Source organism: Taeniopygia guttata, chromosome 10 (genome assembly GCF_048771995.1).
Source record: "Taeniopygia guttata chromosome 10, bTaeGut7.mat, whole genome shotgun sequence".
NCBI lineage: Eukaryota > Metazoa > Chordata > Aves > Passeriformes > Estrildidae > Taeniopygia > Taeniopygia guttata.
Genome location: NC_133035.1, coordinates 3,866,810 through 3,894,383, shown reverse-complemented (window position 1 = coordinate 3,894,383; position 27,574 = coordinate 3,866,810). Strand labels below are relative to the sequence as shown.

Sequence of the window (27,574 nt, the reverse complement as noted above, 5' to 3'; positions counted from 1 at the left end):
GAGCCATCAGAACAGCTGCCTCCCCTTGGTCCTGCCTGTCCCAAAACCTGCCTGTGTTTGGAGGAGACTGGCAAACCCCATTCCCCTTCCCTGGGCTCTCCTTGGCCTCCACTTCCCACAAGAACAGCCAACCAGCAGCTGCCTCCCCACAGCCCCACCTGTCCCAAATCCAGGCTGGGTTTGGAGGAGATCAGCAAACACCACTCCCCTTCCTTGGGCTCTCCCTAGCTCATCTGTGGCCTCACAGCCCCACCCTTTTTCTCTCCTGGAGTCCCACCACAAGCAGAGGACAACATGTGTTCCCTGAGGTGATGACCCCAGCAAAGCCCAGTGAGTGGTTTCCTCCAGGAGCAAACCCAAGGCTGGGCTGGCAGACAGGGCAGGGCATTACCTGTCTGTACCAGAGAACAGGGTCCACCTCCGCTTGCCGGCCACACTCGGAGCCAGCCTTCGTCTCAGCCGTCTCCTTCCCTAGGTGACCAGCCTCACTCAGCTTCACCTTGAGCCCCTCGGCGACCTGGCTGCTGGACAGCTTGGATGAGTCCTCCAACTTGGGGATGATGACGGATTTGGCCATATCAGGGCCTCCCTGCTCCTTGGGCTTGCTCAGCCCCGACTTGACGAGGTCTGTGAGGCTCGGGGCTTTGGTCAGCGTTGGGGGCATGGGTGGCTTCTGCTTCCATTCTTCTTTGAGTGCCGCCTCCCTCTCTTTCAAGCCCAGCTCCGCCTTCTTCTCCAGCCCTCGCTGCTGCTGCTGCTCCAGGCTCTGCCGCTGCTTCTGCTGTTCCTCGTACTGCTGGCGGTAGGCAGGGTTGGTGCTCAGCAGGTGAGCATGGTAGCCCTGCTCGCTGTAGCCGTAGGGTGGCACGTAGGCATACTGGTTGTAGTAAAGGGACTGCATGTACATGTTGGGGCGCTGCTGGATGACTGAGGGCTGCTGGCTGGAGCCACTGCCGAGCTCTGCCTTCTTCTCTTCACAGCCTTCACTCTTTACCTTCACCTCTGGGTTCTCCTGCTCCTCATCCTTCTTCAGCTTCAAGGTCTGTGTCTCAGCTGCAGACTGCCCACCAGGGTTCAGAGGTCCTGGGCTAGCCTGGGGGTAGCCAGGGGAATAGTAGGTTTCAAAGCCTTGGTAGAAGGGAGACTCTTTGCTCTGCGGTTGTGGTGGGAAAAGAGCTTTTTTGGCGCCTTCCTTTACTAGCTGCTCTGGATCCTTTGCCTTCACGCTCTCCAGCTTGCCCTCCCCATCCTCCCCAGCATCAGAGATGTCTGAGTAGGCTGGGCTGTTTGTCTTCACCGAGCTGGCCTCTGCCCCATTCTGGGTGACAACGTGCAGTGGGGTCAGGGGCTGGGCTGGGTTGGTGTTCTCCAGCCGGCTGGCCCCGCCGATGGAGGGACTGGGTGCGTTGTCGGTGAAGCTGTAGATTTTATCTGCCTCGGCCTTGATGCTGGCAAGCCGGCTCTGGTGGGGGTCAGATGAACCGTTCAGCAGCCCCTCGCCTTTCATCCCCAGCTCACCGGATTCCCCCCGGAAAGGGCTCTTACCTTCCTCTGCTCTGCAGGCTTTTCCAGGAGTCAAAGGGTTTTCCACCTCTTTGGGCTCTTTCTTCTTCTTGTCTTTCTTCTTCTTCTCCTTGGAAGGGGTGAGGGCAGGATTGACAGCGAAGGGCTCTCCCATCACTGTTGGCTTGGGCTGGATGGGTTTGAGCTGGGGGCTGTTGGGCATGGTCTGGACCACAGTTGTGGCGAGGCCAGCAGAGGAGCCGGGGCTGGCTGTGGTCAGTGTGGCAGTCTGGAAGGTGTAAATCGGCTGCGGGGGGATGGCTGGAGCAATGGGTCTGGCTGACTTCAAGCTTTTGGAAGGAATCTTCTCCTGTTTAGCACCAGAGGCCTTCTTTGACTTGTCCTTATCAATGCATCGCTTCTCCAGAGAGTCAAAGTCATCGTTACTCGTCTCATCGGCCACCGAGGGACCATCCTCAGAGCCATCATTGGACAGAGCACCAAGGTCTGTGTCCCCTTCCCCACCCACCTTCTTCTTGCAGGGGACCTTGGCGCTGAACTTGCTGGATGGGGAGGGGCTGTGTGGCTCCATCAAACGCACCTTGGGGGTGGCCGAGCGAGCAGGTGAGAGGGAGCCCTTCTGTGTCCCGGCAGCGCCGTTGCAGCTCCCGATGTCGGCATGCAGGGAGGGCTCCTCGCCATACTCGCTGTCCACATCCGCCTCTAGCTTGCTGTCGTCATCCGTGTGTGCGTGGGCCTGGTGGTACTTCAACCCATTGATATGCTTGTACTTCTTGTTACAGTTAGGGTGGGGACAGTCGATGAGGATGGGAGAAGGGCAGTTGCGCTCCAGGACAGCCGGCTCCACCTTGACCGTGGCAGGTGGCACCGTGGCCGAGCCCATTGAGTTTGTGCGGATGCGCTTGCTGCCCTTGGAGTCCTCTGAGCTGGAGTTCAGATCCATGTCAGAGAGGGGTTTGCTCTTGCGCTTGGTGACGGAGGAGGGACTGGCCTTCACGTCCTCGGCGGTGCCAGCAGGCGGGGTGCGGTGGTCCGAGGAGTTCTGGCTGCCCCGGCGGCCCTTGCTGTTGGCTCCCGCCCGGGTCTTGCTGCTGTTGCTGGTCCCTTTGCTGTCCGAGGCAGCGGCCGTCTCATTGACCGGCGTGTTGCTGTTGGGGCGCATCCGCTTGCCCCTGCCCCGGCCGTTGCGCATCTCCAGGTCACTGGTGGGAGAGTCACAGAACCTGCAGCGAGGAGGACACAGAGGTTTTAACAGAGAGATGGCTGTGCTGGGCTGTGCTGCCCCCAAGGCACAGTGGGGACCCCCTTACTCCCCTCACTCTCAATCCCACAGACTTCTCTCCACACTGATTGATAAAGAGGAACCAGAGAGGTCCCCTGGGATGTGCTAAACTTTCTCTGGTCCCCAGGACAAGGGACATGTGACTGCAGAGGCAGAGAGTCATGGGAGCAGTTGGGTTGGGCAAGGAGGAGATACCAATCCCTACGGCAGCCCCATGGGCACAGGACAGAGTGTCCCAGGTGCCATGGGGACCATACAGGGCCTGATTTGTCCTCAGCCCCCCAGAGCCCCCCAGCCACTTACCGGGGAGGTGCCCAGTCATGCTGCGTGCAGTCCAGCAGTGTCCCCACGTATGTCTTGTTCCTCCAGGTGACGTTGACCACCAGCATCCCTGCAAGGCAAGGGAAAAAGGTCAGATGGGCCAGGTGTGATCCCATAGTGCCAGGAACCTGCCCCTCATGACAGGCAGGAGGAAGAGCTTAACTCTAGAGTTGAAGGAGGGTTGACAAGTGGTCACGGGCTTTCAGAAGAGGTGAGACACTGGGCTCAGGGCTAGAGAGGTATCAAGATGGGAGTTGGAGACTCCCAGCTCAATCCTTCCCTTGGCATATCTCACCTAAACTCTCTTCCTGTTCCTTATTTTCATGGGATATTAAAACCCAGTGACCCCCAAAGGGCTGTGGGATTTCAGGGGTGACCTGAAGATCCACACTGGCTCCATGTGTGCTCAGGTAGTGTAGGGAATGTGATCTCCAGGGAGAAAGAGCTGGGAAGACCCTGGGGGAAATGCAGAAAGCTCCTAGCAAGGCTGTGGACCCCAAAGTGGAGCTGCAAACCCTCCAGCAGGGCTATGAACGAGCACGGCCATGAACCTCATGACCCTCCAGAAAAAGCTGCTACAGCCACTAGATGGCAAGCTGAGCCCAGCATTCCTGCTCAGGCGACTGTCCCTGGCAGGAAAACCCAATCCTGGCAGAATATCCCTCCCTTGCCCTGGGCCACTTTACTTCAGCGCCTCCACGGGAATCCCTCTGCCCTATATTTCCATCTGGAGAACCATCCACAGGGCCACATCCTCCCATCATGGAACAAAGTCACTGGGCATTCAGAAACCCCTGGAGTTTCAGCTTTTCCACAGTAATTCAAAAGAAGAACTGCCTGGCTCACACCCACACCGAGGCCAAGGACCCTCAGCAGCTCTTCTGGGAGGCAGAGGGGTCTTTCACATCATCCCTCAGCACTGTGGTGTATCCTCCTTGCCACGGATCACTCTGGTTTCTGCACAACCGGAGCAGAGTCTGTTGTGCCAGGCACATTTATCCAAGCAAGGTAAAACTCGGGACCGCGTTTGCAAGGGCTGATGAGTGCAGCAAGATATACGGCCCTGGGAGATGGATGGAGCCGAGGGAGCCCGGAGCAGCTGCGCCTGAAGCATGTTTATAAATCTCAGCCCACATCCCCCGTTGTGCTATGCCAGCAGCCAGCTGCAGGCTTCGGCGTGGATAATACATGGAGCCAAGGCCCGACACGTGGGGCTCCTTCTGAAAGAGAAATGAAATGCAGGCCTTCTCATTTTCCTTTCCCTCCTGGAAAATGTTGTGAGCAGATTATGGGAAGACACGGTGCCAGCACACGGCCAAGAGCCACAGCTGGCTCATCCCAGTGAGCAAGAGATGCTGGGTTCTGCCTTCAGAAGAAGGTGCTGGGGACCTGCCCTAACAAAGACATGGCCAGGATGTGATGATGGAGACAATGTGTGAGAAACCAACTGCTGGGAACCCACAGCCCCATGCATGGAAAGATCAGTGGAACACTGGAATCCCGGTTCCAGGCAACCCAAAGAGGGCATATGGAATGTGGCCTTCTGTTTTTCTTAATGCAGCAGTTTTTGGCAGGCAGAAGCCTGTGCCCCTTACCTTAAAATCCAAAGAAGCTCCTGATTGCATCCTGCACCCCAATCCAGGCCCACCATTCCCAGGTGGGGCACTCTGGGGAGCTGCTGTGGGATCCTCCCAGAAGCTGTCAAGGATCTGGGAGCCACTGAGGAACATGCAGCAATAACCCAGGCCCCATCCCTCCCAGTCCCTCTGCTCCCCCTGCCAGTTCAATCCCTCTGAAGGCAGAGAAGACCACATGAGCTGCTGGAAGTTAATTGCATGGCAAGCCACTGGAGTCTGTTGTGCATTCTGGGGCCAGTGTGTGATATTAGGTGCTGGCATTTTTCCTCCCCACCACCACAGTCACAAGAGAGAGATGAAAGAGGAAGGAGCAAAACGAGCTGGCACCGTGTCTCCTTCCCTGTTGGAACGCCAGACCTCCAACACACACCAGCCTATATTTAACCCACTGCAACCAATCATACCAAATCCCCTCCTAATCCTCCAACAATAACCCAGGACAATTTAAACCCCAGGATAGATGCTAAGCAGCTTTTTTCACCCACTGTGTCCCCCTCCCACGGCAGGATGATGAGCAGGCACAGGCATGACAAGGGCAGCAGTGAGGAAGCAATGCTTTCACATCTCCAAGAACACTGATGCTCTTGAACAGAAGGAATCCCACTTGGGTAATTCCCATCCCACCTGGTTTCATGGAAAGGTGACATCTCTGAAACTCTTAAGGAACCAATATCACCCAAATGTGGGTGCAAACCACTCAGCATCCTGCTCACCAAGTGTTCACATCCAAGTTGTATCCTGGCTGGAAAATTAAGGGTTGGTGATGGTACGAAGTTGCCACTCAGGAAGACAGTGTATGAGAAAATCCTGGGATTACGTGGGATGGAGGACAAGGTGCTGTGAGCACCAGGAGCCATTTTATTGGGGCACATTTCCCCCCTTTCCAAAGATTAATCCCCCAAGCCCAACCAAGAATGGCTCCATGAATTCCTCCTCGACCTGCATCAGTTCCAGGATACCCTGGCTTTGGGATACCTCAGCTTTAGGATGCCACTTCTTCACTTCTTCCCCAGCAGAGATCCCACCTGACCTGCAGTGCCCAGGCTTTGGGACACAAGACCAAAGCTGTTCATGGCCATCATGCTCCTGCCAGGAGACAGGGGACACCATGGGGCTGTCCAGCATAATTGTCACCTCACCCAGTAAGGAGAAATCACTCACCAATTACCATCACGGGCAAAAGAGACCCACCCTGGGGAAATTAATTTAATTTACTGCAGATCAAATCAGAGTAGGGTAATGAGAAATAAAACCAAACCTTAAAACACTTTCTCCTGGCTTCTTCCCAGGCTCAACTTTACTCCTGATTTCTACATCTCTGCCCCCAAACAGCACAGGGGGTTGGGGAATGGGAGCTGCTTTTTCTCCCCTTCCTAAATACATTATCCTGCCCTCATCGCTGATAGGCTCTGCCTTATCTGACCTTGTCCAACATGGGGGAGGTTTCTGGTGTCTTCGTACAGAGAAGTCCCCTCTATCAAACCTCGACAGGCAACATGAACATGTTTTCCCCAGCAGGCCCAGAGGGAGACAGGATCATCCCATCATACCATGCAGGGATGGATGCTCAGATGGTGCATGACTGTCCCTGGCCATCCAGCTGCTTTCCAGGGACTGCAGCACACAGAAAGGTCACTGCCCTGGACTCCAGGAGAGAAGACTATGGCCTCTTCAGAGACCTGTTTGACAGAGTGCCATGGGATAGAGCGCTGGAGGAAAGTGGGATCCAAGGAAGCTGGGTCACGTCCAAGGATCACCCCTAGTTCAGGAGCAATGCATCCCAACAAAGAGAATTCAGGTGGGAATGCCAGGAGGCCTAATGGATTAACAAGGAACTCTTAAAGAAACTCAGACACACAAAGGAAGCCTGCAGTCAGGACAGCTCACAGCTGAGGGGCTCAATGACTTGTTTGCCTTGATCTTCACCAGCAACACCTGCTCCAGCCACACCACCTGAGATGGAGGAGGAAAAGACAAGGACCGGGAGTAGGAAGAACCACCTGTAAGAGAAGCTACAGGTCAAGAAGAAGACCTTAGAGTCCTTTCCAGTGCCAAAAGGGGATCTAAAAGAAGGCTGAAAAGGGACTTTTTGCAAAGCCAAGAAGTGACAGGCCAATGAGTAATGACTTTAGCTGAAAGAGGAGAAATTTAGATTGGATATTAGGAAAAAAATTCCTTCCTGACAGGGTAGTGACACCCTGGCACAAGTTTCCTAGAGAAGCTCTGGCTGACACATCCATAAAAGTGCTCAAGTCCAGGCTGGATGAGACTTGGAGCGACCTGCCTTTATGGATGGTGTCCCTGCCCATGGCAAAGGGTGGAATGAACCAGGCTCTGAGGTCCCTCTCAAACTAAGGGTTTGTGTGATTCTGTGATTCTAAACCCGATGCAAGCCAAGAGCTGCTCCAATGCTTTCGGGTCCTTCCATGCAGTCCAATGAGGCTGCTGCATCCCAAGGAGCAAGGGGAGAAATGAATCCCTCTGGAGATATTGAGGAGAGTCTCCAGATGCTGGAAGCACCTCATCTGACTTTGCAGACACATCTTTGGTGTAGCTTTCTCCTCTGTTTCCTTTGGGCGAGGGAAGATGGTTGCTGCATCCCTGAACATTTCACAAGTTCCAGTTTCCAATAGCCAGATCCAACATCACTCTTGACCCTATCTTTGACAATGGGAAGGCAAGGGAGAGATGCCAGGCAAAAAACAGGGATGGCTCCCACCTTGCCTTTACACTCAAGGAAGAGAGATGCCGTGTGACCGGAGCCAAGGCATGCAGCAGACCCAAAGAGACCAAAGGCAGTATCAGGGCTTGCCTTTGTGCAGGACTGGATGTGAAATCCCTGCTCCCAGCAGTGACAACCATCAGCAGCTAGCAGAGAAGCATCTCTGTGTGAGTTCACTGAATTACCACAGACTAAAAATACCCAGGCTGTGGGAAATCACAGGACACCTCCAAGGCATGCTCCGAAATGGTGGCTGCGGAAGCGAGGGGTAATGCGGACGGACAGGCAGACAGGCATGGAGCTCCACGGTGGGGTGAGGAGCAGGAGAAAAGAACAGCAACCGCTCCCATGGCAAGGCCTCTCAACCAGAATTGGCAGGGAGAGATGTTTTTGTGCTCCCTGCCTCAGGCATGCCCAGTTCATTCATCCTGGCACGGTCACTGTGACCCTCTCCTGATTTCCACCCAAAACCACCATACAATATCCAAGCTCTTATCAGCTTTGCTGCTGCCCATGGGGCTCTCCAGCAGCCCTGGGATTTTCAGGGAGCTCTGCTGCTCCAGGGCTTTTGGGTTGAGGGAAGTCACCCAGGACAGCAGGTTGATGGGGCTGGGGAGATGGGGGAGCCCCACAGCTGGAGGGTGCCAATGCTCCTCTGTGATGCTCTGTCTCCCAAAACCCAGCCCAGATGTGCCTCAGTTTCCCCAGATGAAGGTGGTGTATCCTACGAAGTGACCAGGCTCTTGGAGACACTGTTCATGCAATGTTGGAGAGGTGGTAGATCAGTGCAGACCTTCCACGGGTTTCTTTGGAGTAGATCCACCCTGCAGATCCTCTGGCCCTGGGATGCGCAGAGCAGGGCTCCTGAACTCTCCTGCTTTCTGTTTCTTCTCACAGGTTTTACATGTGACATCCTTCTGCTTTGGAGCAGCAGAAAAAACACACTTACAGCTCCCAGATGCTTTAATCAGGGTGATTTTTTTTTTTTTTTTCCATATGGAATGAATGGCATAGCAGAGGAGTGTGTAGGTCCCCATCCCAAGGTAGACATACGAGTCCTCCCCGGCACGGTCCATCCACTGCTCTCTTCCCAAACAGCTCAGGTGCTATTCCTCAATATGCTTTTTCCAAGGGGAACAATTTCAGTGCTCACATCCACATCAGCAGCCATTGCAGCACTTGGTCCTGCACCAACCATGGTTTCAAAACCAGTTTGCCAGTAGGAAGAGAGAAAAGGCAAACTGGGCCCACCCCCACCTTCCCAAAGCATGGGACAAGAAGAGAACCTCACTGGAAGCAAATAATGGCAATGGAGATTTCAGCTCCGCTTCCATCACAGATAATAAAGAGTCTCAGTGAGAAGCGGCTGGGATAAAGGCCAACAGCTTCATTTTCCACACAGAACAGCAATGGAAGAGTGGGAGCAGATGTCCAAGAGGAGGACAATGGATACCTGGCTGAGACGACCCATCAACCAGCCTCCACCACCGCTGCTCTCTCACCTTTGTGTTTCTGGACTGTTTCTGCTTCTAGACACAAACACCCTGTGCCTCCCAAGGCAGAAACTTCCAACATCCCACTCAGGCTAAAGGGAAGGCCAAGTTCCAGGACTTCCCATGGGCCACTGAGCCACCTATTCATCCCTGCATTCCTTGGCAGAGCCCCAAGAGCAACGAAAACCCATCAAAGGACCTGGGAAAGCAAACCAAGCTGTGCATGGATGAGATGAGCTCCAGTGGAAAAAAGATTGGATTGGCTTGGCAAGAGAGCTGAGAGGCTGATCTCCCACTGAGTCGATTTTGAGAGCTCCATTGGGGTTTTTTAATCCAGCAGGAGATTTCTGCCGCCTCCCAGGGTTTGAGTGTTTTTGTGACAGATCTGCGAGTTGCCAAGCAAAAATGAAGTCAACTCTGTTGAATTCCCGTGCTGGCTGGCACGGCCTTTCCCCTGGCACCTCCAGAACAAGTCAGCTCTTGTCGAAGGGCAGAGAAATGGCAGCTTAGATTTTTGCCTGCTGTCTGGTCAAAGGGATAACGCAACACATGGGGCTGACGCAAGTATTGGCCCATTACTCCCTTTACTGGACTGATTATGGACTGCTCTCACACAACTCCTCTGTCCTGACCACCCAATTGGTGACAGGAAAGCCCAGGACATGCCAAAGAACAACACAGCAGGGACATGGGAAGGAAGGGGCTGCTGCAACTCCCCCTGATGCTGTCAGAGAGCAGCTCTGTGACACTCACCGTCCTCTGTCTCCTGCCAGACGATGCCCTCCAGGTTCACGCTGGTCCCAGGCTCGCAGGGGCCCAGGCACTCGGGCTCGGTGGCCAGGGCCACGTCGCAGGTGTTCACCCCCACCGAGCGCGTGCGCACCATGATCTGCTCACACGGCGACGAGATGTCGTTGTTGACGACAGGGACAAGAAGATGCAAGGGCAACACTGCGGGCGTAGAGACCGGAGATTCCATCTGTGGGGAAAAAGAGAAATGTGGTCACCGTCAGGAGTACTGTTGGGAACACAGAAGGGAGAACAAGTATCAACAGACATTCACATTCCTGGAGAACCTCAAGCTCAGGACTGCCACCTTCAGTTCACGTCTCACACCCCATCAGAGGACAAGGATCTCACAGGGCTCTGCTGCCCTGGCGTGCCCATACCCATGTAGCCCTGGGGAGCTCTGTAATCACAGAGATCACACCCAAAACTCCTTGTGCAGGAGATAACAGTGCTCCTGCTTGAAAGAGCTCGTGGCAAGTTCCTTCCCCGACGGCTTCTGTAATCATCCCTGGTGAGGATACCTCTTGGCTATGGCTCAGATGTTAATGCAGTCAATGACTTTGGACCTGATGGCTCACTAGAAGAGCTTCTGCTCAACCAGCAGGACAGGACAAACAAGCAGCAAACTCCTTCCGGCACCCATGAAAACTAACATCCTTCTCCTTCCAGAACTACCCTGTGACCACCTGCAGACACAGGCACTTGGATCATAACCCTCTTCCCTATGCAAGTATCTGCTTCAGAGCCTGATCCAGCCATTGTGCTCTGCACAGAGAAACCAGATCCCACAGCCAGAGCCGGGCTTGGAAAGCCAACAAGCCAACATGCCAAGTGGAAGCTCAGCCAAGCAACCCTGCTGCTGAGAAGCCAAGGTCCTTGGCCGCTCTGCCACGCCAGCAGATTACAGCAGTGTCAGGGGGAGGATGGCTGATGGGCTGATTCTGTGGCTGGCCAAGGCAAGGTGGAGACCTTCCCATCCTTTGGAGTTCATCAGCCAAGCCAGCACAGCCAGCCACCCGCGCCTTGGCTTGTGAGGACCTGCAGCAGCTCTGGGGTGAGTGGTTCCTCTTCAGCTTAGTCTTCCTCTCTTCACCATTTGTGATCTTTAGACACTGGGCTACCTCAGAAGAGAAGCAGACTGAGGAAACTCATCACATCCAAAGCAAATGCTGACCTGAGTTCCAATTTTAAGCAGGCAAAGATTCCTCTAGAGCACCCAGTTCTACTCCCAGGCCCTCTAAAACTCTGCTGAGGGAAAACAATAGACCTGGAGAGCCCAAGTTTGTGGTTACCAAGTGTGGACATGGGCACCAACCCATGATCCCTTCCAACCTTGCTGCTGACTCCCATCCTGGTCCTGACCAGCTGTCAAATTTGCCTGCTCCCTCTCTTGCTCACACATCTCCAACCTTCCAGCAAGGGAAACAACTCCAGGAAAACCGTGCACATCTAACTTAGCCTGCCCCACCTAATAGGGTGCCCACAACTACAGCAAGTGCCTGGAGCATTCCACCTCCCCACCCACTCCTGACCCACAGATTCTTTCCACATTCCTGATGACACAAATCTCTAGGCAGAGAAGCAGAGAGGAGGATATCACATCCTGGCTCTAATAGGGCAAGCAGATTTTCTCTTCCAGAAGAACACAAAGCACTTTCTGTCTTGCAGCCCTCTCCTTGTCCTGCATCCATCCTCTCTCTAGATGGCTCATCAGAGCAACATGCAGCCCACTTGGCACTAAAGATGGCCTGGAGATCTCGAACAACAGTGGTTGGACCCCACAGTCCCCTCCCCAGCAGCATAGCTTGTCATCTACAACCACCTCCAATCTCCCAGCAACAGAACCAGCTCTCCACCAGGAGCCCATCTCCAGACCACCCACCTCCAAGGCTGCCAAAGGGCCAGTGGCCCAACTGCACCCCATGGGATTCAAGAAGACTGATTTTGGCATAAAACCACCCCAGAAGACTGCCAGAGGAGCTTCCAGAAGACTCCCACAGGAAAATCATCCCCCAGAACACAGCAATGTCATCAGCAGATCCAGGGCAAGATGCTCCAAGGAAGCGTGAAGCTTCTTTGAAGGGACTCAATGCCACATTCTGCAAACCACAAGCCAGTCTCCAGCAAAGGAAGAGCCAGGGCAGAACCAGGCAGGGCCGCCTGGCTGGGGTGGGCAGCAGGAAGAGCCCAGGGAGTGGCAGGGATCACTCGCCCCCATTGCCCGGGGAGCGGTGGCTGTGTGTGCACGTTGGAGACCTGCTGAGACCGTTCAGCTTCCTTCCACTCTGCAACAGAAACCACAGCGCAGCTCAGGAGCGTTTAATTACAGTTCCAGCTCTGCTAATTATCGCCCGGTCACATTCGTAATCTGCATTATGCCATGGTGCATAATAAGCAGCTCACTGAGATCTCTAATAAGCAAGGCGGCTTGATGGGATTTCATATCTCACCCTGCTCTGTAATAAACAGCCTCTTTCAGCAGCCGTGGGGAGACAAGGCGGCTCTCCTGCTCCCTTACCCGAAGCTCCAGAGCAAAATAAAAAGGTTTGGGATGGTCCTTCAAGGGTGAGGGCAGGAGCAGAGGTTCTCCACTGGGACACAACCAAAAAAAGCTGAAAGCCATGCTAGAGGAAGAGACATATGGATCAATCCCTGAAATTCACCTCCCCCTCTATGTGTGCCTTATCTCCCCTTGTCATAATCTTTTCACAGTCCTGCTTTCTGAGCAAGGTCAGGAGATGCAGGATGGCTGGGAGAGCCCTACGTACCATGGGGCAGCTCCTCTGGCTGCTCTTCCCCTCAGAGGGAGAGAGGGAGCCTGGGGCAATGCTGGCCTGGGGGTGGTGGGCAGCACTCCCACCCCACAGCAGTGCATTTCACATCACCTCCAGGGCTGTGCTAGCTGAGATCCCTGGCTCCAAAAATGAGCCTTGAACCTTCTGGCTACCCCCCCCATACCACTTTTGGGCAGAAATAAAATATATTTCTCTTTCCATGCTGGGTAGGCTCTAAGATTAAATACTGGCTGCACTCTAATAACTGCTGGAGGAACCTGGTGTGTCTGCAGCCACCCCTGTGGGAGTTACGTGGGGTGAAGCTCCTGTGTGCCAGCGCTGGCCATCCGTGTCTGCCCGCCGATGCCTCCCGTAATGAAAGCCCTTTGTGTTGCTGGCGGAGGCTTTCCCATCACGAGGAACGTGCTTTCACCACCGCCGAGGACAGAAGTGGAACGGAGCCAAGCCTGGGCGGCAGCGGCCAGCACAGCCTCCGCTCACTGGGGGGAAAGCAAATCCACCGAGACTCCAGAGCGATGCCAATGGTGCCATGGGATGCCAGGATCTGGGGGATAATTAAAACCCACCCCTCGTTACAGCCCCCCAGGAAGGTGGAACAGGGTCCCACATGAAGGGAAGTACGGCAGTGGGTGCTGGCACGGAGAGACGTGCACAGATCAGTTCCTGCCATCTTAGCAGCACTGGTTCCATAGCATCAGCTGCCCTCAAGGGGACATCACAGCAAAAATTATTAATGAGACAGTGAGAAGAGGGCAAACAAGAAATAAAAACACCCCACTGGTTTTAATGCCACTCCCTGGCCATACAGACCACCCATTCATATTTATGAGAATTTTGGTTTGTCCCCAATAATAAATGTCAGGCAAGGAAAATGCATTTTGGAGTCATAAAAGCCAAAAGCAAAAACCCCCAAGAGCAACTAGCAAAAGTATCTGTTGTGCATTTCCAAGGGCAGAGAGGGTACGAAGGTGTAGGGCACCCCCAGATCTGCACCCCATCTGTCAGCCAGAACTCAGGGTGAGACCACCAAAGCATCTCGGATGGTTCCAGGCTCCAGTGTACCCCCACATGAAGAAGCTACGCAGCACATGTACCATTTTTCTCACCTACAAGGTCCTTTCACTCCTGCAGACACAGAGACAAGAAAATCCAAGAGGGAGCCTTTTTACTGGTCACAAGCTCGTGACTGTGTGAGTACCAGGAGACAGAACATGGACCAGAGGTGCTCTACCACAGGAGCACTTCTCTCAACACATCCCATGTCACCGATCAATTCAACTCAACCTCTGGGAGCTTTGATGCTCTCACTCCTGTTCTGGTCTGTCACTACATGCCCCACAGCTTTGCTTTTTCAGAGTAGGAGCTGGGAACATTAGCTTCCAAGCTCCCTGGTGAGAAGGAGCTTCACCAGGAAGAAGATCCACCCGGGTGACAAGCATCTTCAGTGGGCATCTCTAGACCCCAAAACCACAGAACCACTGTGCCTTTTCCCCTCTGTTGACCTTGGAAGGAATTTCAGAGTCCTCTCCAACGTGACCCCCAAAGCCGGGTATGCAGATCCTGAAGACAAAATCCCTTTGTTTGCTCTAGTGCCCACCATGTCTATGATTCTATCTTAAATCCATCTGCAAGCAGAGCTCCCAGTCACATCCCCCAACAACATCCCAACACACTGGAGGTACTTAACCCCACATCACATGCAACAGGCTCCAAAAGATCCCCTTCCCAAACAGTGCAGGTGCCCCTTAACACTGACTGCTGGCTGGCTGGATTTCTCCAGCAAGAAAGCAGCCAACAAGAGCTTCCAACAAACACCCACGTGCAGGGAAATAATGAAATAATGGTGGCACAAGCGTCAGGTCCAAGGATGGAGCCAGGAGTGTGGTCTGGGGCACTGATCTCAATGCTGTTGTCCACTGCTCTTCCCTCTTGCTATAGCAGGAAGTTGAGGTCGCTGACATCAAGATGTGAAAAAAGAATTCTGTTCTAGACAAAAGTCTCCCTTCCCTGGATAAACACAAGCTCAAATAAACAAAGCCAGTTATTTCCACAGGCCACAGGAATACTTGGGGAATATATTCCTTAGCTGGCAAATCTGAGCCCACAGGGCAACAGGGCAGTTGCTCCAAGAAAAAGGGATTGACATTTGCGACAGCCTCCCGTTACCAAGAAGCAGTAAATGCCAGAAGGAAGGATTAATGCTTCCATGTGCTTCCATCTGTGCAGAACGGAGTGGGCTCAGCATTGCACTCCCTGAGTTCACTCCCCAGAGAGGACAAGCGAGCGTGGGACCTCCTGGCCAGCACCACCACCAAAGAGCCAGGTAATTCAGATGGGAAGTAAGGAGTTTTAAGGAGCAGAGGTCCCAGTTTCCCAGCCCCAGGGAAATTAGCATCCCCCTAAAAACATGCCAAGAGAGGCCAATTCCCCACCACTCTCCTCCACTTGCTCCCAGTGCTCATAACCATCTGCTTCCACCCGTCAGACTTGGGATTCATGGCATCTCCCAGCTGTGGGGCTGTTGATGCCAAGGTGTAATGGGAATGCTCTACCTACAAAAGGTGCCTCCACATCCTTTTCTGGCCATGCCAAGCACCTGTGCTCCAGCTCTGAGATCCAGGAGGGGGTTTGCCTCCATCCATCCAAACACCTTCCCTGGCTACAAGTCCCTGCAGAACGGCCAGAGCAGATGGTGGACAAAAGGATGGCACAATGCAGCACAATTGGCTGCACATTCCCAGCTCAGACTCATTTTTATATGGGCACTTTGGGGCAGACCTGGCTGAGGAAGTCTGTTCTGGCCACAGGTGAGTGGGCCACAGGAACCAAAGCCTGGAAGAGGATTACCTGCATAAAGCTCACATTCCCCACTAGCACCACCAAAACCAGACCCAGGCACAGTTAATGGGAATATTGGGGTGAGACATCCCACCCAGTGACACTGGAGGTACAACCTCCCACCATGGCAGTGATAGGGGACCGATCCAAGTATCCAGCTGATGCAGACAGCTGGATGCTATCAACCTCAGCCACACTGCTGGAGAAATGCAAATACAGCCCAGCATGACTTACGACGAGCTGCTTTCTCTCTGCAGAGGAGAGGGGAATAAAATCGCTGCTTGAACACAGCCTGTCTTATCTCAGTGCTTGCAGCGTTTTGAGATCAAGAGGAGGCAGACACCGCAGAGGCATAGTCTTGCATATTACCGTGTCTTCAATAAAGCCAGGAATAGTATCCAAGGCAGACGTGCTGGCACCAAGTCACCTGCTCCAACCACTTACAAGACTATCAGATCTGCTCCTGGAAGGGAAGAAAAGGTGTCTCCAGCAGGAGAGAGGTAGTGAAGAGCAGTGATGAAAGGGGACAGGTGACATAAGTGAGAGACATGGGAAAGAAATCCAAGCTGGGACCTCTGTGCATCAGTCCCAGCACATGTCATTGGGTCCCCATTCAGCCATAATCAACCACTGATATCCCACAGACGGGCCATGGGTGTCCTCATTTATTTAATTAAAATGCGAAGCAGCTCAGTTTGTGGGGAAAAAGGGAAAGATCCCATGTGGAAAAGCAATGGAAATGCATCTGGGTCACGGGAAAGCAGAGATGATTAGAAACATAGAGCCTGACCACGGATGGCTACAAGCATCCTTCACAATGACCAACCCAGCCTCCAGCCCCTTCTTCAGCACTGCTGCTGCCACGGTCACCAGTCATCCTCACCTCTGGCAGTGCTGCCTGAGCAGGAAAGTTCTGATGACAGCAAGTGACTTCCCACTGGGAACCCAGATCTCCCACCACACCCCACAACCTGCACCCACCCTTCTGTCAACACAGCCAACCGTCACAGATGCGTGGTTGGCTTCTCATATTGCTACTTCCTACATCTCCATCCTCCAGCATCCCCTGCACTGCTGACACCAGCCATGTCTCCTGCAAGTCAGGTTTCTATGTGGAAGAATCACTGTGAGGGGAAGTCTTGCTTTTGCTTATTTTCTTTCCACCAAAATAACCAGGCAGCTGCACCCGAGGATCCGAGCAGTGCTCAATAGCTGCCATTAACAGCACTTGCTGACCAGCACTTTTAAGGAGGCAAAGGAGAACATAAAAGGATTCACAGCGCCTCAGCGCATCAATCTCCTGGAAGGAGGATACAAATCTATGAGACCTTTCACAAACCACTGGCAGCTACAGCCACTGTTAATAGCCATCTCATAACCACCAGTTCCACAAACCTGGCCAAATGACACAGCCAAACTACAGACATCCCTAAAACCTGAATCTGCAAGGCAGGCGTGAGAAATTAGATGAAAAAACAAGATTTTTGTGGCAAGTGGCTTTAACTTGTTTACAGGGTCTGCCTTGTGCTACATAGCACACTGGCCAGCATCCTGAGCACCAAACACAGGCCCCACCACCCTAGGGATGGTGGCCTAGGGATGAAAAACATATTGTAGAGCTTGGAATCTCCATTCCAACAGCTCAAGAGATAAGTCTGAAAGAGGCTGAAAAAGCAGGTTCCTGAGACAGCAAGAACACAAAAGTTACTAACAAACCTTGGCAAGGAGCACCAACCAAGGACTGCAAGCCAAAGTTGACACTTGGTAGGTCAGGGCTGAGCACAAGAAGCTGGCACAGCAGCTCAGCTCTCTGTTAGGCAGTAACACGGCTCCACCTGCCTGCCTCAACTTTTCCTTCAGTTTTTTCACCCATTTTTATCTCTACCTCAGTCTCACAAATTTAAACCCCTAAAACATGGACAATGTGGCTGCTAGGCCTCCAGCAATTCATGTCAGGGCATAGCCACACATGTGCACACACACCCACAACCCTACATGCAAACTCAGAGCATTAATAATTCAATTACTTTTCATTAATGCTTATCCAGGCACAAAGTCCTTACCTTTGAAAAGCTGCAGTACACAGGAATCAGTCAGAGGGGAGACAGTTTAGGATTTACAAATCATTTCAGTACAAAATTGGATTCTTGTAAATGTAGAAGGGAGAAGATGGATCCAAGCCTTGAAGTAAAAATGACCTGGGTTCAGACCTATCTCATCTAGGATGGGTTCCTCTGCTTGCTCAGTGCACAGTCCAGGGACCAGCTTTGTCCATATCCATCCCAATATCCAGTGCCCACTTCCAGGTGAGAATGGACAAAGCCACCACAACCACTCTGTCACTGTGGAACCGTGGTAGACAACACAACCACGTGCACAGACGTGGTTTTATTACACCACTAAGAAACCAACTTTTGCCCTCATAAAGCACAAGAGAGATGATGTGGTAAAAGGCCCTGGTGTTTTCAGAGCAGAGCTGAGAAAAAAGAGATGGAGTGTGGGATAAAAGACAGGCTTTGTTTGGGGGTGTTTTGATCAACCAAGCTGTGAATGTGGTGTGGGGACAGCTGGACCTTCCACAATAGCCAAAGCTGCAGCACTGGGTCGTGCCTCCAAGGCCTCAAAGAGGGCCAAAAGCAAGTCCCACTCACATTCAGAGTCCCTGTGCAAGAAAACTGGGGGAATATGGACTTACAGACATACATAAAACAGACAAGCACCACCCCAAGGTGATCCTTTCAGTGACCTAGAGGGGATCATCTCCAAGATGCCATCTTAATATCCCAGAATGTTTTGGCTTGGAAGGGACCTTAAAACTTATCTCATTCCATCCCCCTGCGTGGGCAGGGACACCTTTCACTAGTCCATTCATGACAGAAAAGGACACAAGAGACAAACTGAAGGAAGTTCAAAGAAGAGGCACAAAAATAACAGGCTGAGGGGATTGGTTTGGAAGAGGAGATTAGAAGAGCTAAATATGGATAGCTTGGTTCAGTGACAGCTATGTGGGGACACAGCCATAATCTACAAATACATGGGGGATGAAAACATCAAAGGAGAGAGAGGAATTACGCAGAGGATGATGCAGAGGAGCAAGGAGGAAATGGGATGAATCAATGAGAGGAACGTTTAAGACAGACATTGGCCACAGCTTTCTGGCAGGGAAATTGTTCCTAAGTATACCAGTATTTTCCAAGTGAGAAAATCCTTCATCCTTCCATTGCTCTGCTTTTCTTTCTTTCCTACAACTCTCCATTAATATCATACAACATACATCACTCCCCACAGCACCACCTAAAAGCTGCTGACACCCGAGACCCGCCCTGTGCCGGGTTCTGAATCCCCAACAAGTCACATTCAAGGTCTTCCCAACACACGGCAGCAGCCCTTCTCCTTTTAGAGAGCCAACATCCAGCAGCTTTGGAACTGCCCAAGTTCAGATTAGATTTGCCAGGTTTTGGCAGGGTTTTACTTAAATTTTGGCAGAGTTATCTTTTCTTGATGTTCTTCCACACTGCAACCACGACAACAAGCATCTCTGATGGGGGAGCAGCTCCAGCTCTATGGTCCACCTCCATGGCTGGACCAGAAGGTTCATGGCCAAGCAGATAAGAAAAAAGTCCTTCTCTTATCCCATCCATCTCCCAACAAATGGTAGTGGCAAGATGGACAGGATGGAAAGTTTTCTAAGCAGTTCTCCTGCACAATAAGCTGTCTGCCCATGGCTACAAACAGCATTTGGTCCGAAAGTTGCTGTGGATTATGGACAAGAAGCCAAGCCAGGTGCTCAGGGCTCACACCTGTAAAATTTCTTTGGGGAAGGGGTGGGAGGGAAGGAGACAACTCTCAGCCCCTGCAAAGCAGGGTGCACCTCCTGAGGCACCCACACAGCTCCTGGAGGAGGTCTAGCACAGGGAGGACACCAGAGTACCACAGCTGTGACATTTGCTTTGGTGGCACCATGAGAAGCGTCATGTCCAGACCACGGGGTACACGTAGCTATGGACTGGGGGAAAAAGAGGCAAATCCATTCATTGGATGCTTCTCCCAGAGACTTTCCATCACATCCCACATACACCACCAACACCAGAGCATTTTTACACATGGGTTGTAGCCAGGTATTGGCAGCTCCTGGAGAGGCTCGATTCCAGGGTGAGACACACATATTTCAGATGCAACAAGCAGCAAAGTCTAGGACGAGTTTCAGATCTATTTATCCCTCAGGCAAAAGGAGACATCTTCCTTCCATCTATTTAATATTAAAAACCTGCTTTGGTATGATGTGCACGTCCCAGCCCCTGCAGGCTGCACGTTTAGGAAGCCGCCCACTTGGCTCTCATCTCCTCTTCTTTGTAGGTTTTGCTCCAGTTGCCAGGAGAGATCCTGGTGCTTTCCAGACACAAAGCCAGCTCTGTTCCATGGCCTGATGGGGAGGTTACAAGAAAAGAGAGAGCAAGAAATGAGCCCAATCACATGACACACAAGAATGTGGGTGAGGAAGATGGTGTCACCACATGTGTCTCATACCAGTGACCACAGAGAGGGGACTGGTGTCTGGAATGTGCCTCTGTCTCCCAGCACACAAGATGGAAACCTCAGGCTAACACGGGAATGACAAATGTGTTGTGTCCCATGACTGCATCACCCCCACTCCCCAAACCCCAGTTTTCCAGCAAGTTCTTCCAATAATACTGTTTTTAAAACGGCACAAGTCAATATTCCTGTTCTGTCTGATAAATGCTGGGCTCACCCCAACACTTCAATCAACATTTTGCACCCATGTCCATCACCTCCCATCAGGAACATGCAGGAATCGGTACCCGCAGGACACAGCAAATTCCACAGGAAGTTTTTAAAGCCAATTCCCAAAGTTTTATTAATTACTGAAATCAAGATGCTGCCTCACTATCCCTGCGCAGAACAGTGCCCGGGCACCGACCCTAAAGCAGCAAAACGTGCTCATATTGCCATGAAATCTCTAGATGAGCTGCAAGAGGAGCAGGAACAAGTTTTCTACATGAACCCACAGGCTCCCATCACCTTACCCTCACTCCAGACTTTAATTCCAGCCTCAAGGATAAAAAGCAGTTTTCCTGTCTTTGGCTCAAATGCCTCTTGGTGCCTGTGTTCTGATCACAGAATCACAGACTGGTTTGTGCTAGAAGTAATCTTAAAGCTCATCTAGATCCAAGCCCCCCACTGCGAGCAGGGACGTGTGCCAGGAGGAGGCAGAGCCGAAGCTCCCGTGGGAGCCAATGCCTGGCTGCTGGACACAGCTGGGCTGTGATGCCTGAAGGTCTCACCTGGCAGGTTTTGTGCTGACGACCAGCAGCCGCCAGCAGTCGAGCAGCAAGGCTGGGGAGGATCGATCGCTCCCTGCAGGGAAGCTGAGCAGTCGGGAGAAGAGGAGCTGAGCCAGAGCAAGGCAGAGTGTAACTCATCACCTGCAGGCCACCTACAGCCAGGGAGCAGTGGAGCCACAGTGGGGCCTTCACTACATCTCAGAGAGCAGAGAGAGCTTCGTGATTTGCATCACAGGACTGCTGCTCGCAGCCATGCTCCTCCTTGAGAGTACTCCACATAAAAATAGAAAAATAGCTTCAAGTAGCTGCTTCATCAGCTCCTCTGGACCATACCAAGGGAAAGAGCCTGCACTGAAATCCAAATCAGCCTCCACCAAACAGGGATGGATGCTGACACCACTCATGGCTGAAGCTTTCCGCTAGTCCAATTAAGCTCCAGGAAGGTTTTTAGCCTCTAACCTCGCATTCCTCAGGCTATATGCAGGGATACCCGTGGGTCACCAAATTCCAGCTAACGAGAAATTGTTCCCCTTTGCCACAAAACATAGCAAAATGAGAGCAAAACTGTCACCACTGAAAAAACACCATCCAATGCCACCTTCCACCCAGCAGCACCTTAGACAGCATATAGACATGTCAAAATGAGATGCCAGGGGCTGGTGGACACACAGACCAGAGAGTAGCAGTGCCAAGTTTATATTCAATCAACACTGTACTTTTAGCTGGCATCCCTAAAATAAGGCAAAGATACTGATGGAGTTAGATCCCTCATAAGCAAGCCCAGATCTTCATAAATTTCATTTCTTGCCCTGACATAATTTCTTTGATTCTTCAAATCACCAGCCAGCTATGGCAAAGCAATCCTAATGGTGTGAGGAAGAGTGGAATAATAATAAATAAGTGAGTTTGAGCCCCAAGGATACAATGCTCAAGTACTGGGGTTTGCTGGCCACCGCAGACCCGAACCTGGCCACACATCATTAAAATTCAACTGTTCCCCTGGGGGCCAGAGAGACCATGGTGCCCTCAGCTCAAACAGGCAACCCATGGAGGATAACACAAGTCCTGTTTGGAAAGACAGAACAGAGTCATAAATCAGAGCCTGGAAGGTTTTTATGCCCAGCAAGGGGGGCACAAATAGAGGACAGGAATGGGGAGTGCCAATGGTGCACCACAGGCACTCCAGCTGGCCTGGGAAAGCAGCTGTGAGCTCAGCAATGGATCAGCCTGCGGTGGCTGTGAAGCACCCCCATGCCTGCATGCAAAGGGTCCTGGCTGCAGAGAGCTCTTCCAAGGCAACAAAAGTCAACACGGAGCCAGCACTGGGCTCAACAACCTCCTGGCTGCATGTTTCCATCTCCTCCACCTGCCCTCCTGCCTGGAGAGAGGTGGGAAGGGATCAGGGAGCTCCACATCTCTTCTCCAGGGCTCTCCATGCCCAATGATTGGCTTTGAGGGATGATAAAAGAGTCATTTTGACCAAGAAATGCCAAGGGTTTGGGGTCACATCCATAAAAAGGATGCCCTTAGCACAGGGGAAGCCACCACCCCACAGCCCTACTTTTCCATGTTCTTTGGGAAGATGGTCTCACAGTGTTTCTTGGCATTTAATTCTTAATTAGTGATATAACTCTTTTTTATAGTCCATGATCTTGGAGAGTTAAAAAAAAAAAACAAAAAACCAAAACAAAACCCAAACAATAACAAAAAAACAAACAAAAAACCAAAACAAAAAACAAACAAAAATACAAAGTCAAGGTAAGCAGGACAAGCAGGATACCAGAATTCCACCCCCCCATGACACATTGCTCAGTGTCATGATCTAATGGAACCCTATAAGAGATGATTCCTCGTTACCAGTGGGACAGCCTTTCAGAGCCTACTCTGGAAGTTCCAGAACCCCCGCAATAGTTGTCCAACAGCTTTTGATACCTCTACTCCAGCCTGAAGCAGCCAAAATGCATTTCTGTCTGTAATAAATCCATATGACCTTTAATCACACCGTCTCTCTTGAAAACACAAAGGCAGCATGCCCATACACATCCTCTACTCCCGCTCATACCTGAGGAAAAAGAGCAACAGCTTTTTATCGATAATTATCACAGAAGATGTTGTTTGGACAGAGGGAGAAGGTTCCCATTGTGCCAACCAGCAGCTCCAGGATGGTCAGGACATGTTAATAACCTGCTGGTCTGCAGGTCGGGGCTAGGAAAGCAGGCACTGGACAGGGAGAACCCAGCCTTTGTGCAGCTCTGCAACACCTGGGAGCAAGCAGGAATGTATGAAGGCAAGAGATTGGATGGACAGATGGATGGGTGGATGGAGGATGAATGGATGCAACCCCTGTGCTCAGAGTGGTGTTGGCAGCAAAAGTCCTCCTTGCTCGCCCTTACCATCATTTGGGATCTCTGCCCACATCTGACCTGATGCTGGCTTTTACCAAGCCAAAGCAGGTGACTGGTGCCTGTCTGAACAGCACTCAGGTCTTCTCTACAGCAGAGACCATGGCAATGTCCCCTACACATCACATAGCTCATGTGGGGATAACCAAAGAGCTTCCCAAGGGCCTCCAAGAGGCTGCTGGTAAAGGAGAGGGGCACGGCTGATACGGCAGATCCCAGAGATGCTTCTTGGCCATGGAGACTAAAAACCAAACACTGGCATTTGAAGGGCAGTGTCTCAGAGAAGGAAGTTGATGACTGAAGCCTGAGAAAAGCTGCATGGGCACTAGGAAAGGTCCTGGGGCTGGGAGGGGCTCAATGGAATTAAAGAGTTGAAACTTGGTTAAAAGTCTGGAAATCACTCCTTTCACATGGAGGAACACCAAGAGACAGGAGGAAGAAGGGGACCTGAAGAACATTCCTGGATATGGTAACAGTAGCTAAGCAAATAAGTAACAAATAAGCATGGGAAAAGTCAAGGGGACACACCAAACTAAGTGGACAAGTACTGATATCCCAGAGGAGCAAGTGAACAGACAGAGCTGGCACGCAGCTGGAGTCATGCCGAGGACACTGCCTTGGGCAGCGCTATACAGGCAGGGAGAGATGTGGGAGGCAGCTTGGCAGAGGGAAAAAGCCTTTCTTCATCACATCAGCAACTTCCCTTCCCACCCAGAGCGGAGCAAGTGTCCTCTCTGCCCTCTGTGCTGGCAATCTCCACAGCTGCCATCCTCAGAGATTGCTGAGCCAGGGTCTTGTTCTTTAGCTGAGCATCTCCCATCTCCTGGAGCAGGGTGCCGGCAGCAGCGACTTCTCTCTGAGGATACCTCCAGCAATGGGGCGTTTGGCACCCCCAAAGGAAGCTTTCACTGCTTCTGTAAAAAGGCTCAGCAGCACAGACCCCCTTCCCAGCATGTGGCTGCTCCCAGGGCAGTTTGGGAATGAGCACAGCAGAGCATGGAGACCTGGGGAAGTTTAACCCCGATGAAGCAGAAACCTGATGCATCCCATGACTGAGCACCAGCATTCAAAACCCAGAAAAGCCACCCTATATCACCAATCCTTGGCTTTTAAAGACTCAGGCCATTATCAGTAGGATTGGGCAGGAGTCCTGGTATCTGTAAGGAGCTGTGCTCCCCAGCACAAGGAACACAGCAAGACAGCAGTTTATCCAAGTTTTCTCTGTCTGAGGATGAATGGCATTAAAGGGGGCGAGGGGACTGGACAGAAGGGGACACACCAGAAGGGGACACTGCTCTGCCTCCTTGCCCCGCACAGACACTCCAGTGACAAGGAGCCATCCAGAGCCTGCTGCAGATACTGAATTTGCCAAGAAGCTGAAGAGAGGCGCAAGGCATGGGCAGCAGCAGGCAGTGATTTATGGAGCTGACGTGCCTTCCCAGGTCACACATCCATAGGAGCCTCACCTCCTCCGCGGGCCAGCAGCCAGGCTGATTATCTGTCATATGCTACAGGATGCAGTGCCAACAACGGCACGCAGATCACCCAGCTTGTTTGCAAAAAAATACTAAGAATAAATAAAACCCTGTAGTTCCAGGTGACCGGCTTTTGCTCAAGCCCATGCTTGCCAGTGGTAGGTGATCATCCTGCAAGAAAGCATGTAATGCCTGGAGGCTGACCCTCGCTGGAGCTCCTGGAAAGCACAATGGCAGCCAGCAGCAAGCAGGGCTCATGGGGGCAGCCCTGCAGCTGCCTGGCATCTGCCTGTGGATCTTCTCCCACCTCAACTCACCCCAAATTCAGCACTAGGGTTTTCGTGGTGTTACAGGCGTCGGGATAGAGTTGGTTACTCCATGAATCCTGACATTGGTGCAGAGCTAAAAAAGCAGGAAAACAGCCTATGCAAAGAGGCTGCTCACAGGGCTGAGTGCACAAGCCACGTGCCTTTTACAATTAGCCCCTGCTGACAAATGCAGTTTTTTTAAAAAAATCAATTTTAAGAAATCAATTTTTCAAAAATTTAGATTTAATATGGTGCTTCCTCCAAATCCCTCTTCCTCTGGCAGACCTGAGGGATAAGCTGAGAACCACCAGTACTCAAGTCACCGAGCTGAATCACGGCAGCCTGAAGGACAGGAGCTTCTGGAGCTGCCGGCAGCCAACACTGCATTAACCTTTTTTTCCCCTTCCTTCTGTTTTACTGAGTAATCCCCAGATGCAGCCACTCGGCAGCAAGATGACATTCAATATTCCTTGGAGAGTCTCAGAGTCTTTCCTCCCTCTGGGATCAACAGTGGAAAAAGGTTTGTGGTTCTTGTATGACAGTCCTGTAATGAGAATCCCACAAATTCTAAACTGTATTTCATCAGGAGTTTTAAAGGAAAAACCAAATTTCACAGAAGAGGAATTCAAGACATGGGTTGAGATTTTGAGAAAACAATTTTTTGTTCTCTTGGATTCTGCCAAATGCCTTGGAGGATGTCAACTTTTGAAGGACAGGATATTCAGAGATGTACAACACCTGAAGCTCCTAACCTAATCACCAATGAAAATACAGCCCAAAACAGTGACCCAACCTTGTGCTTTTACAGGAATAAACAAACACAGAAAAGAAAAACAGTCATCTCTGAGAGCAAAACAGCAAAGATGTGAGAGTTTGGATGCAGACAAATGAGCATGACCACAAAAAAGCTTTACTCTTATTTTTTAGCCCATTTTAGCCCCATCAGCTGCATATCAAGCTCATGAGGCAAGAAACAGGGCTAACACACTCTGTCCCACAGGACAGGCGGCTCCTCAGAGAGGTGAGACTTCATCCACATGGAATCTAAGGAACATATTCTCACCTGTGACTTCAAACCACCTGATACACTTGGACCCCCTCATTAGGTAATCCAGAACCTGAATGTTTTTACACCTCAGATATGTCATGGAAGACCACACACAAACATGAGCCATCCATTGCTCCACAGCCATGGTGAGAAGCCTGCAGTGCCAACCAAAACTGGGACCAGGAAGGACCAGAGGTGATAATCTGGGAATAAAAATGAAACTTTGGGGTTGTGAGCCAGACTCCATCCCAGCCGAGATTGCGTGCTAGAATTTTAAGAAGGGGGCTGTTGGCTGACAGCTTAAAGGATTTATGGGAAGGATTAACCATGGCTTTGCTGATGAGGGAACCAGTGGCAAACTCGGAGCAATCCCACAAACATGGGGAGAAGCTGGAAGAGGACAGGGAAAGGGCGGATGAGCCTACAACAGCAAAAACAATAGGGACAGTTTGTTTTGCACAGTGAACTCAACCAGGAGCAGCTCTTCCAGGCATTAACAACCTTGGTTTGGTGCCACCAAACATGGGACAGCCAGCTCGGGAGTCCCACCTTCACAGCGTTGGATCATTGGGGTAACTGGGAGGTGCCCAGAAGCCATACAAGTGAGAACATCACAGACCTCAGCCATGAGGAAAGGTGCACATAAACAAGAGTGCAGAAGGCCTGGAGGAGAAGGACATGGTGGTGGAAGTCCTGCTCTGGAGGTGGGGGAGGAGGGAAATCTGCTGTGAGCAGCAGGAAGCAAGGAATCGCAGATCCACAGCGCTGGAAAGCTTTGTGCTCTTGCTTAAGAACTCCGTGAACTGTCTACAACTGAACTGGGCTTATATCCAGGTGAATAACACAGATAAAAAGCAGGAGGCTACAGATCTGCTGCTGACTGTCAGAGGAACATGAACCTGGAGGGGTTTGCTCCAGAAAGCATGGGATGCTGGTTACCAGGAACACACATACACAAATCAATGGACTAGTCTGGCAAGCTGGAGTCCAGCAACAAGGGCATGTTCCAGCTATGAACAGCTAATCCACCCTGTCAACCCAGTGCAGCTGCTCGGCAAACAAGCACGGTCCCCTTAAGAGAAAGCACCATCAGCCCAGATTTAGCTGGAAGAGGGTGGGGATATCGCAGAGCTCCAAGCCATGGTCTGAACCTTATCTGCTGCTTTAATACCTATCAGTGTTGATACAGATTAAAGGATTAGTCAGGATTACTAAAGGCAACCCCCCTTCGCCCCAGGCAGTGAGGATGGGCATGGGTGCACTGCAATTCCAGTCTTCCCTTGTGACCAGAGCCTTTGGCTGCACCCTTGAAGAGAAGGAGCCTGAGAAACGCCTGATGAGAGGCTCTCTACTACCCATGGCAGCCACAAAACAGACACAAGGGAGTGAGACTGGGCTCCCTGGGAAGAAAACAAAGACACACCAGCCAGAACTCAAGTGGGAGTCAGGTTTGTTGTACCTACAGTTGCCTACCAACACAGGAAGCCTTCATGGACCAGCACCACCACCAGAAGAAATCATCCCACCACAATCCACCCATGGCTGTTTATTCCTGCTGTGGTCCAAAGCCCTTTTTTCCTAACAAGAGGCATTTGTGGACTATCAGGAAACTGCCTGGTTAAAACCTGCTTTCGATG

General features: G+C 51.7%; 1 protein-coding gene across 4 annotated transcripts in view; it reads right to left on the bottom strand.

The window, feature by feature from the left end:
* Positions 1-27,574, bottom strand: part of ZNF609 (zinc finger protein 609) — a 61,360-nt gene that overhangs the window by 3,963 nt on the left and 29,823 nt on the right. For all 4 annotated transcript variants that reach the window (XM_032750299.3, XM_030281566.4, XM_030281564.4 and 1 more), the window contains exons 3-5: positions 9,733-9,958; positions 3,110-3,197; positions 392-2,747 (exon numbers count right to left, since the gene is read on the bottom strand). In XM_032750299.3, the coding sequence (XP_032606190.2) occupies positions 392-2,747; positions 3,110-3,197; positions 9,733-9,958 (2,670 nt within the window). The remainder of the gene's footprint in view (positions 1-391; positions 2,748-3,109; positions 3,198-9,732; positions 9,959-27,574) is intronic.